Source organism: Martes martes (genome assembly GCF_963455335.1).
Source record: "Martes martes genome assembly, chromosome: 3".
In the NCBI taxonomy this organism is placed as follows: Eukaryota; Metazoa; Chordata; class Mammalia; order Carnivora; family Mustelidae; genus Martes; species Martes martes.
The window spans coordinates 151,498,381-151,510,443 of record NC_137890.1 but is presented as its reverse complement, the minus strand read 5'-3'; the positions used below and the strand labels follow the sequence as shown (position 1 = coordinate 151,510,443).

General features: G+C 59.3%; 1 protein-coding gene across 2 annotated transcripts in view; it reads right to left on the bottom strand.

Annotated features, from left to right (window-relative positions):
• The window catches only part of HDAC4 (histone deacetylase 4), a 150,688-nt gene that overhangs the window by 11,965 nt on the left and 126,660 nt on the right, over positions 1 to 12,063 (bottom strand). For both annotated transcript variants that reach the window (XM_080799746.1, XM_080799747.1), the window contains 2 exons: positions 6,418 to 6,536; positions 4,787 to 4,920 (listed from right to left, as the gene is read on the bottom strand). In XM_080799746.1, coding sequence (XP_080655872.1) covers positions 4,787 to 4,920; positions 6,418 to 6,536 — 253 coding nt within the window. The remainder of the gene's footprint in view (positions 1 to 4,786; positions 4,921 to 6,417; positions 6,537 to 12,063) is intronic.

The following is a 12,063-nucleotide window of genomic DNA, read 5'->3' as shown; positions in this document are numbered from 1 at the left end:
AGCGGGTTATTAAAATAGGCTGGCAGAACTCAGGTCCACGCTCAGGCTTTCCAGAATACATAAAACTATGCGGTTGGGAGCACCTGCGCCGGCCAGGAAAATGTCAGTCATGGTGATGCCAGACCCCTGTCCTCGGGTGCACCTGTCCTGTCCCCACTGGGGGCCTTTCTCCAACCAGCACCAGGTGTCCAGAGCCCCTGGGCAGCCATACAGCCAGGTCCCTGGCCCACATCGGTCAGCCAGCAGGTATACTTGCCCCCCCTTCTTTCCAGGGGACACAGAAGACGTCACAGGAGGACGACGTGCAGCTGTGTGACCCCACACCCACTGAACGCACACCTGTGCCTGCCAGGCCCTGACCAGCCTCCCCACAGCAGTGCACCTGCTCTCGGACTCCAGCCTCTCTGCTCCTCCAGTGCCGTCGGCCCAGCGGGCGCTTGCCCTTTTCTCAAGGGAAGCCCCACAGCCTTCTTGGCCTCAGCAACGCTGCTCCCCAGGGACAGAGCTCAGTCCTCGTCCCCTTTCCAGGGGCATTGGCACCATGGATCACACCACAGGGGGCTCTGTGCCCTCGGCTGCAGTCACGGTGCTCTGCCTCCAGAGGGGACCTCCGGGCACTCAGGCGGCTGCTGTGTGGGGTGGTGGCTCCCGGGGAAGCAGCTGTCAGCAGAGCAGACCTTCAACAACAGGCTGGAGGGTCCCTTTGCTCCTGACCTGGCCGAGTGTTCCCTAAGAACTGTCGGTTGCTTGCTCCCACAGCAGCTGGAGAAATAGCCCTACCAGGTTCTCTCTAGCTGCAGGGAGAACCTCTCCTGGGTCCTTCCACTGACCTTGGGTAGCCCAGCCCACCTGGTCTCCCTCACCCCCGGCTCTTCTGTCTTGCTGTGTCCTCATTGCTGTGACATCCTCTCGGAAGAGGATGAGGGATTAGGAAAAGCACCCACAGAAGGTGAGCCCCATGGACACGGGATTCTTCTGCTAGGACCCTGCTTGCCTGCCGTCCTGGGAGCCGAGCCAGGTGGCCTGCAACCACTGACCTTCATCCTTGTTCTAGAAAGGGGGCCAGGGAGGGTCAGCATGTCACCACGTGTCCTCCATCCCACTGTGACTGCGAGGATGGGGCAAGGAGGACGCTCTGTGCATAGGCTCCTCCGACCTCTGGCATGCGGTGAGAGCCCGCCTTAGGAACTAGCAGGTGACTCAGCACCCTAAGCCAGGAGCACATGCCAGGGACCCTGCGTCCCCCGACTAGCATCTGCATACCACCAACCTGGTTGCCACTGGCTGAGCCGAGCCTGGTGGGGGGCAGTGAGTGCCAGCGTGAGGGCCGTGCGGTTGAGTAGTTCAGTGTCTCTGCCCCGTCTCTGTCCCCACCGCTGCGTCTGTCTCTGTGTCCCTGTCTCTTGCGAAGTCAGTGTGACCACCAGGAGCTGTCACAGGGTAATGATGTAACAAAGGGGCCAAGTTCTCCGATGATGCCTTCCTGGACACTGGTCTCACCTGATACCCCCCTAGTCTTTGCTGATCCCAGACTTGGGCTGAAAGGGGATACTTGGCCTTGAAATGCCACGTGATCCACAGGATGGGGCCCACATAACCCCTGCTTAGAGGGGGATACCTGCCCCGGGTCCCTCACTGTTGTGAGCCAGAACAGCCCCTGCACCCGCCCATGGGGCTCCCTGCACCTCCATCCACACTACTGGGTCCCTACACACCTGTGCGACACACTGAAACAAGTTTTCATTGCCAACTGTCTCTGACAGTTGCCAACAACTTAAAGCTGAAACAGTCACACAGATGGGCTCTCAGGAGAAGGTGACCTTCCGATGTAACCACCCCCCGCCCCCAGCAGACCCGGCTCTGCTCCAGCCCTCACCATCTGAGGCTACACACAGGGAGTGGGGCTCTCCCCAACTTTCTTGCATTAGAAAGATTTTTAAGAGACCTCGGTAAAACCAGTGCTTCCTGCTCTTTGATGTACTTAAGGAAAAGAAGGTTTTCTTGTTGGAGAGCAAACACCCAGGAAGCAAGAACAGGCAGGAGCTGAAAGCCAAGTTCTTTATTGTTATTTGAAAATAACTAGCTAGGAGAACCAAAAAGCTTCCAAAGGGTTGGGATATATTACTCAATTGCCTTTAAACTCTAACAAAAAGAGGGGGAGAAGACAGCTTTATGTAAAGAGACGGTAAGTGGAAGGTGAAAAGTCTAAAATGCGGGCTGGTATTTTATTCTAGAAGAGTCGAGTGCATTGATAACCACCTGACCAGGAAGGAGACATGTCACAGGGCTCTGGGGTCTCCCGGTGACTGAGCTTAAAGTGAACAGCATGTGTGACAGAAGGCTGAGAGGAGACAACAGAGCCACCTGAAGCCCACCACCCACAGCCCAGGCTGGTCACGGCCTGCCCCCACGGCGGTCAGCGAGCACGAGCTCTGGAGCCCACAGGGCACACAGACGCAAAGCCATTCCTTGCGGGGAGCCGGTCCCAGGGACTCTGGCTGCTGGGTCTACTCAGTCTTGGTGCTGAGGATCTCAACTCTCCTCCTCTAGCCCCTGAGCTCAGCCCCCGAGGGCTGTCACCCCAGAGCACACAGGAAGGGTTTCCTCCTCAGCTGCTGCCCAGAGACTGTGCCCACTAGGTCCCTGCCCTTCTCTGGGTGAGTGGACCCAAGAGTGAGACACTGTGGCCCTCCTTCCTGGTGCCACACTCCCCAGGGACACCTGGCCTTCCACCCCTGCTGGGGCCAGCTCACAGAGAGAACATGCACAGAGCTTCCCAAGGGTTGGACCCCAAGTCAGGCCATGCTCACCCATGATCTTGCGCTCGTATGGCTGACGCCAGGACCTGGGTCCAGACCTCACACCTGCCTCCAAACGCCATGTGGTCAGCTTGGTCCCCCCTGAGCCTGGAGGGGCACAGGCTATGCACCTCATCCTACTGTGTCTGCAGCCGGCCTTCTGTGGCTCACCCAAGTCAAAGGGAACAACACTGACTGATAACGGCTTGAGGACAGAGCCCTGCGTCCTATCACTGGAGACCTGTCTACATGTCCTCACCCCGCCCCTTCTTGCTGGAGGCAGTCAAACTGGATACGGGCCTTTGAGAGCCTGCTTGAACCCCGCTTTGCATCTCCCGTCAGGGCCCTCCTCAAAGGCCTTGTGGGTGCAGCTGTCTGCTGTGTGTCCCTGATGGGGGTCTACGAGTGCAGTGTCAGGGTGATCCTGAACCTGCTCTTGGAGACTCCCCTCCTGCAGGAACTGTAACTGGAGCTCAAGCTTCCAGGCTGGGACACCACAGGGATGGGGCCCCACTGACATGTCTGATGGCGCCTGAGGGGAACCTCAGTGGGGGGCCTTCCTAGGGCAGGCAGGGCAGCCCTGCTCGGGGGAAGTGGCTGGTGCTCCTCACGTCACCCTCTCCAAGGGCTTCAGGGCTGTCTGGCCTTGGCATCTCCCAACAGGGGTCAGTGCAGTGGGAGGGGCGCCCTCCTCACCAGGTCCTCCTCGACCAGCACCTGGGACACGGGGTAGTTTCCACCTTGGCCTCCCTGGCACCCGCCCTCCAAGCCACTCTGCTCTCTCAGCCTTCTCTGGACAGGACTCCCCACGAGTGGCCCGGGTGTCCCAGCACCACCTGCGCCATGTGGGGTAGTGCTGTGTGGCTGGCATGGCTTGTCCTGAGCTGTGTGTCTTCCAGCCTCATTCCAGGGCCCTGTCGCTCAGGCTCCCTTGAATCTTGGTGGTGACCAGCAGGAGGGTGACTGGCACAGGGACCATGGCAGCCCCACTGGATGCCCAGGGAACCTGCTCTCCTGGACGGTGTCCTCACACACCGCAGACCTGTACATGCCCATCTCATCTCCTGAGGAAGGGGCCGTGAGTCCCAGGCACAGCATGGGAACAGAGTTCGTGGGCCATCTCCAGGCGTTCCCCAGCATGGCCCCCAGCACCTCCCTGCTGCGGGCCAGGCCGGGGACCCAGACACCCTGCCTGCCCTCCCCAGAGCGACAGCTGACTTGCTTCTGGGACCCGCCCCACGCTCCTTCCAGGGATGCAGGAGGCAGGTGTGGGACCCCATCTCCAAAGGCCTGTGGATGGACTGAGAATTTCAGGAAGAGCACAAAGTGGAAGATGCAGGTAGGTTTCACGTCACAAACTTCAGGGGCTCAGCGAGCTGCAGAGCATCCCATGGAGGGCGGCACCTCCCCTCCCGACGTCGGCTCCACCCCCAGCCGGGCAGCCCTCCCCATGGGGAGCACCAGCCAGCCAGGAGGAAGGGGCCCTGGCCCAGTGTCATTCCAGAACGTGAGGCTCCCACGAACTCTCTCCCTTGAACCATTCACTCTCTCTGTCTGGACCCTCTGAGCTTAGTTGCGCAAGCCAGCGTCTCCCAGACTTTGTCCCGTGGCCTCAGTGGGGACACAGCACAGGGCCCCCGGCTTGGGCATCACCTATGGACTCAGAGCAGGGAGGTGGAGCTCCATGCCCCTGCCCCTCCGTGACACTGCCCCCAGAAGTTACCTGGGAACCCCTCCAAGAACGGACCGTCCACACGGAAGGAAGGGAGGAGATTAAAATACTCTCAATCCACATGCAAAGCTGAGCATCTTTAAAGTACAGGACCCTGAACCACCTTTACAGAGAAAGGGGTTCTTGACAGTCCTCTCGCTCGCTTCCCTCCCCGCGGACCAGAGGGCCTCGTCGAATGGGCAACAGTCCCACTATGGGGCGAGCGTGAACCCGGAGCCCGTGCATAGAGCAGCCCTGGGCCCCTTGGCCGTCCTACCTCGTTGCCCAGCAAAGCAGAAACACATGCTTCCGAGGCGTCGCAGATGGCCGTGAGGTCGTGGCCCCCCTCCAGCGCCAGAACGATCCGGCCGCCCGCCAAGCCCATCAGCTGCTTCGTCAGGTACCCGAAACCTGCAAGAGGAAACGGGAGATGCAAGCGGAGGGTGAGGGCGGGCCGCGAGCCGACGTCTGGCCGCCGATCAAAGCGCCCAGAAACGCATTACATCACATTACAGAGACCCAGGGGGCCGGTGCTCTGAAACCTAATGGAAGCCAGGTCTGCCTGGAACACAGTCATTGAAGAATCTCAGTTCAGGATTCTTTTTGATCTGTTTGAGAGTAGGAATTACGGTTTGGGTGCTTTGATTTTATAACGCCGCAAATCATCTCGTTTGGGGGAAGGAAGGAAGGAACCCCAGGAGGAGCCCTCAGTTTCCTGCTGGGACCGTGGAGGGGGGAGCATGAGTGCGTCCCCACAGCTGTGCCCTCGCAGCCCGGGGATCAGAGGCCCAGGGGTTCCGGTCAGCAGTGCGCTGGGCACACACACCCCCGGGCGGGCCCCTCCAGGACTCTCACCCCCTGTCCGGTGGGTCTGGCTTTCCCTGACAAGCGCAGCACACCCCCCGAACTCACATCTCCTCCTGCCCGCAGAAAGCGCCTGGCGGGTCACAGTGATTACCATCTGTGCCAGAACCGGCCGGCATCGATGGGAGCTGAACCACCCCACTGCCCCCAAACAGCAGCCCCACCACCTGCTGCCGTCAGCACACGGGGCCCAGGGCTAGGCTGTGCTCCCCGGCGGCTGTGGGCCCAGTGAGGCCGAAATGTCCCAAAGGCTGGGCTTTGTCTCTGACGGACACAGGGATGCAGGCCCCAAGGCTGCCGCGAGGACCCCGGGTGCACCCCAGCCTACACTTCCCCTGAATGCACTCTCACAGAGGGAAGGTCTGTGGCTGCCCCGAAACAGGTGCACCTGGGGCCACCGTTCTCCCACGGTGTCTGCTCGCTCAGCGTCTGTCACATTTCTGTAATTCTCACAATGTTTTGAACTTGTTCATTGTTATGAGGCTGCGGTGATCCCAATTCGCCTACAGCTCACATGATGTGAGCACATTTTCGCAACAAAGTCTCTTTCAGTAAAGGTTGCACCTGCGCAAGCCTAACGTGCTACCTTGGGCCATACGCATCCCTCTTTGGTGCCCTGGGAGAGCACGAGGCCACCTGCCTGGCTGCACTGCCGCACCCACTTTACTGCGGGGCCCCAGGACAGAATCCCCTCTAAGTCGGGGGAAGCCCGGGGGTCTTGAACACAGATGGCAGCAGCTGGCTGTGCATGGAGGGGTGCTGGGCACACAGCTCCCTCTTGATCCTCTGCTGGGTCACTGCATGGGCTACCGGGGGCTCGGAGGTCCATGCCGGAGCATAGCCCCCAGGAGAGCAACCCTGTGTCCTGGTCCACACGGCCCCATTGTGCGCCCTCTGCTCACTGGGGTGGCCAGTGTGCTCATGTTCCTGGTAAGTCATGATGAGGAGAGCCTCCTCCCGTTGTTACCAAAGGGGAGGCTTGAACCTAACCATAAACACAGCAGAATCCAGACTGTTCCTGGGCCATCTGCAAACCCAACTTACATTTGGCAGACAGGTTGTAGCCACCAAGGGGCGTGGGGTGACCCTCCACAGCGTCGAAGCCTGATGACACCAGCACCACATCTGGGGCAAACTCGTTTGCTATGGGCATGACCACGGTCCTGCAAAGGAGAAGGTGACATGGGGTCAGGTGGGGACACGGCCATGGAGCGGGGGTGGATGGCCACTGACAGAGCCTGCCCTGTCTCAAGGTCAGCAGGGTGAGGGCTGCACATAGGAGCTGGGATCTCATGGCTCACACTCAGGAGGAGGTCAGTCCAGTGTGATCATGGTTCATCCCGCTGATATCCTAAATGTCCAAACCAGTAAGCCCCAGTATAAATGCACAGCAAAGCCAAGGCACAAGGATTCTTGAGAAGCCCTGCTGGTATGTTGGAGGCGACCTACAGCCCCCCCCACCAGCACCAGCTGTCCACGCTGCTGAAGGTCCTCTCCACCCCCATCCCTGCCCATCCTGTCTCACTCCTGCAGCTGCGGGTGGCTGTCCCAACCCCTGCACTCGTTCTAGATGGCCGATTCAAGACAGGCATGGCCACCGACTGCCCCCAGTACCAGGGACCCAGAGCTGTGTGTCTGGGGAGGTGGGGGAGCCCCTGAGCAGCCCTGGCCTGGAGGGGGTCCTTTGTTCCTTCCACTCACCTGCAGCCACAGCAGCAGCCCACGTGATGGCGTGACCGCAGGCATGCGTGCAAGCGTGACCGCCAGGCTAAGCTGACACCTGGGACCCGTAAAGGGACAAGTGGGGATCAGATTTAAGGGAATAGACAGGCTAAAAGTATAAACACCCAGGGAGAAGTTCAGCAGTTTAGGGATACTGGGGAAACAAGGAAAACTCTCCACTTGAAAAGTAGAAAAAACACTTAACAGGAAACAACCACGGCAAGCAGAGTCGAACTCCACCAGCTTGTCCTACTAATACGCGCTCTAAGCTCTGTGTAAGTATCACGATGAGAAGCTGAACAACTTCATCTGTCAGTTACGCTTGCTTTCTTTGATTTTGAACCCACCACCTTGGACTTCAGAGTCTCCCTCCTGTGGGCCGTGTGCCTGCAGTGGGCCTGGAGATGGCTCGCCGTCACCCACGTGCCCTACACGCGTGGGCCTCCTCTCTGCTTGCCCAACTCTCCCTATCTCCCGCAGGCTGGACTAGGTTTCTGTGGCATCAAAGACCTGCTTCCACAGCTTCCCACGGCACACAGTCCCGCGAATCAACTCTGACTCTCAAGTCGGTCAAACGCGTACCCAGAGGCCCGCATGGGGAGCTGGTTGCAGGCCCCCAGTCTGGCCCACGGTCCTGTCCCACCCAGGTCAGCAGGAACACCAGGGCCAAAGCGCAGCAGGGCTGGGACAAGAGCCTCCACAGTCTCTCAGGCCTTGTAGTACAAAACAAAATTTGCCCTGAAATCCGCCCTTTATGTCTGCAAAGTCAACTCCGTAAAGCACCAGCGTTGGCCAACGCAAGAAAAATTTGCGGTTTCTCCTCTCAGAATGATTCCAGACTGTGATCCTCCAGAGCAGTCCCTCTGGTTTCAGGGGGTGAAGTGATGGGAGCTCTGGAACACTACACAGGACGTTAGAATCCCATCACCCATCTCTGCAGGAGGTGTGCGACACGCATGGCCCACTGCTTGAAGACCCCGCCAGCAAGCCGCTCTGATCAAGTCAGGCACTGAAAAAGTCAGCTGTACGGACAGGCACCAGCTTCACACGCGGGTGCTCGGCCAGCCGAGAACCTCACTTCTGGAACTTCAAACTGGGTGGTCACAGGCCAGGGTTGGCTCCAGAGCCTCACATGCCTCTCCCCTCTCTCCTCTCCTCTCCTCTGAGGCCGTGCCCACTTCATGCAGCCGCCTCTGGACGGCATCTGCCTCAGGCTGTGCAAGTGGCTGCAGGAGACCCAGGTCTGTGCCAGGGGGCCAGCTGTCGGGGGCTGTGGGAACATACCGTGACTCCTGACCGGGGAGCAGCAGACATTCCCGCCGCCGGCCAGAGAGTGAATGTCATCCTCAGGCCACAGGACCTGGGGCCATGACTCATGCTGCCCTTGTTGTGGGGAAGCGGCCACACCCGTTTGTGAACACGTGTGCGTAGTAGGTTCCTATAAATCTAAAATGGTAGGATGTGGCCCAGACCCACTTTAGACTCCCATCGGGCCAACTCTGGAATGTTCTTCAGTGTGCATGCCCACCTTGGACTGTAACATGCTTCCTCGTGTGCACTGGGAGGCTGTGGAAGTCCTCAGGTTCTGTCAACAGAAAGTGTGCCGAGTCTCTGAAGCAGACTGCTCACTTCAGGGCCCACGCCGAAGCATGGGCTGACAGTCCAGCCTTGGCGGCTGGAAGGTAGGAGGCTCTGGGTGCGGGCGGGAGCACGGGGGAGCATCTCAGGAGCTGGGGAAGGTTCACCTTGCGGCTGGAGACGCGGCCTGCCTTCCTGCGGGAGGCCCCGTTTCCCTCGGTGGCACCTGAAGGCCAGCAGGTCCGGTCTACACTTGCCGATGCCCTCCACTGCCTTTGCCCTTCCAGACAGGTGGTTCTTTGATTATTTTAATGTAGTTCCTGTCACAGAGACTTTGTCTTCAGGCAGAAGAACGGTTTCAGCCCTGCATTTGGTGTGATCTCACTGCCAAGACCTTCCTTCCGTGACAACCACACACGCCTGTTTAGACACCGGCTCATTCCCAAAGTGCCTCTGCTTTTGCAGCAAGCGCACGCGGTGGGCCTAGTTCTCCGAAGGACCTCCGGGCTAGTCCGTTTCTAATCCCCCCACAAAATTACATAAAAAGCCCTGTTAAAATCATCATTAGAGGAAGTTAACCCCAAGAGGGCCCCTGGCATCTACACGTGCTGTGTGGCATGGCCGCGAAGCCAATCAAAACAACACGTGAAAGCCCGTGTCTGTGTGCGCGAGCAGGCCACGGGCCCACCAGCCACGCATAAGCACGAGCTGCTCATGTGCGCACACACACTGCAGTTTCCTGGTTTGGAAGCCTCCGGGTTGTCCTCTCAGTCACTTGTGGAGGCTGAGAAGGGCTTCAGGGCTGCTGAGAGCCTGGTGCGCAGAGCTGTCTCTAGGCCAGTTTTCGGGAGCCCTGAGAAATGTCACTGCCCCTGGAGGGACTCTGCTTCTTCACCTACAAGGGGGGCTGGACGCGGCTGATCCCGCTGGACTTCTCGAAACCCCATGTCATCATCCCACTCAGGACCCCCACACTTCAGAGATGTCACAAAAGAAATGTGGATTTGGCCTCCCTTGCCTTTTATTTCTAGAACAAAATTTTAACAAAGAACTTAGTGTGTGATAAGAGATCTAAATGTTTACAGCAGCCCTTCTCTCAAACCATCACTTTAAGGGCAGTGTTTCTGTGGAGCCATCTCAGACCTCCCACAGGGCAGCCTGGGGCTAGAGGGGGTGGGCGAGGGCTCCCCAAGGCAGCAGACCGTCCACTGTCCCCTCAGAGGCAGGAGGAGGAGATGGGCTGGTATCCATACTTGGTGCAGCCCTTACCGCAGGAAAGCAGATAGCACATGGCTCTCGGGAACACCACCATCGACACCACCATTGTGTCCCCTGAGCCGCCTCTGTGTGTCCTGGCTGTGGGGGCGGGCGCTCAGGGACAGACCCTGGGCCTGTCTGCTTGCTCCTCCTGGGAGCAGCCCCGGGACACTGCCCACTCCCTTCCTGTGGCCTTGTCGGGGCTGGCAGCTGGTAAGCTCTGCATGGACACAGCCCGCCCCTCATCCCTGCAGCTCATGGGCCACGCCATGCACCTCCACGGAGGAAGGCCGCGTGTCCAGGATGGGTGCGAGCTGGCACGACAGACGGGGTGGCATGAGCACCATTTGCGAGTGAGACATGTGCCCACTGTCAGTCCAGGGCTGTTCCGCGGTCGTGACAGTGCTGGGCACGTTCATGGGGCACGCAGAGCTAACAGCAGGTTTTTTGTAAGCCACCAGTGGACATCAGAGTATGCAGGATGCATGAACATGTCTCCAAAACCACAGGGGAGTCTGAACGCAGTCACCTGTTCAACAGTTGGTTTCAGTTTCTGGAAGGAAACGGCCTTTTGATTTGTCTCCCAACCTGGGCCCAGCACAAAGCACACCAAACTCATGGTTATCAGCGGAAGTCATTGGGCCCGTGGCGCTGTCGTCGGGGCTGTGCCCACCCATGCCAGAGAGCACCTGGGAGCGTGGGGGGCAGACCAGAGCCTCCGAGGGCCCTGGTAACACGGTCCACACCACTGGCTAACAAACCTCTCCTATCATGAGGCGCCGGAGAGCCCACATGGCAGAGGCAGCAGCTTTGCGTCTGCAGCTGGAGAGCTCACGGGAGGTGGAATCGCCCAACGGATGGACGAACGTTGCTCCTGAATGGACAGACCCCGTCTCCCAGGAGCCTAGCACCCTTGGTGGCTGACGGCACAACCTTAAGAACCACAGCATTTGGTAACCGGGAACTCCTCCTGTTGTATGCTGTACAAACCCTTGCTTCCAGGAACGGGAGGGGGCTGGCGTGTTTGCTCACAGTGTGCAACCTGCACAGCGGGCCCAGCCTCTGAGCAGCACGGCCGCAAGGCCCTGGGAGCACATCACTGGGGCCACCAGGTCCACCAAAGATTCCAGTGAGTCAGAACACAGACAGAAACGGGAACCCAGCACTGTGTTCCGGCTATCCCCTGACAGTGATGCCCATCATCCTGTCCACCCCATGGGCACTGTGGACGGCGAGACTGCGTAGGCCCCCAGGGCAAGGCCAGACACTGGGCTAGGCCCTCGGCTGACCCAACTCCTTTATGCCCCAACCCCACACCCCCATGGCCCCTGGACCCATATGCCTCACGGCTCTCTGTGCAGTGCTCACCCAGCTCTGGTGATGCTGGGACGTCCCTCCTCTCTCCCTGCCACCGCCCCCCGCCCCCACCAGGAATGAACAGCAGGGGCAGTGCTGCCTGCTGAGGCCGTCCCACAGACCCACGACTGCCCCGATGAGCAGTCTCTCCCGGACCGGATGCCGCAGCCCAGGCCTCTCCCAGCTGCTCCCCTCATCTTGCTAGGACACAACCTGGCAGGCCAGTGCAGTGATGGGGTGCTGGGACACATGCCCACGTCCCCAGAGATGGCCCCACATGCCCATGGGTTTGCACCTGCAGGGCTTCTCCCATGGGGAGGTCTGACACCCTGTCCTGGGCTCATTCCTCCAGGATTCAACCAGGAAGCTTCTGTCCTGCCGTGGGCAGGTGTCCCAGCACCCCATCACTGCACTGGCCTGCTCTGTCCCACTGCCGCACCACCCTCCAGGAAGGCTGGCTGGACATGTGCACGCACTCTGCTTCTAATCACCATGGGACGTCCCGGGTAAAACGTCCACATGGGAAAAGACTTTGATGCCCTTGAGAGACATAACCGCCTTCGGTAAATGAAGTCCAGGGGTTGGCATCCGATATCTTCACAACGGCATGTCCCAGACGGGAGGCGGGGCCTCTGAGGATTGGCCTGGGCACTGTGAGCGCGGTGGGCGCCGCTGAACAGCATCTGCCACGTGGCTAAGACAGGAAGCATTCTGTGCATTTCACCACGACAACAAAAAAATACTGATTTTTGGTTTTTGTTTAAAAAAAAAAGCCAC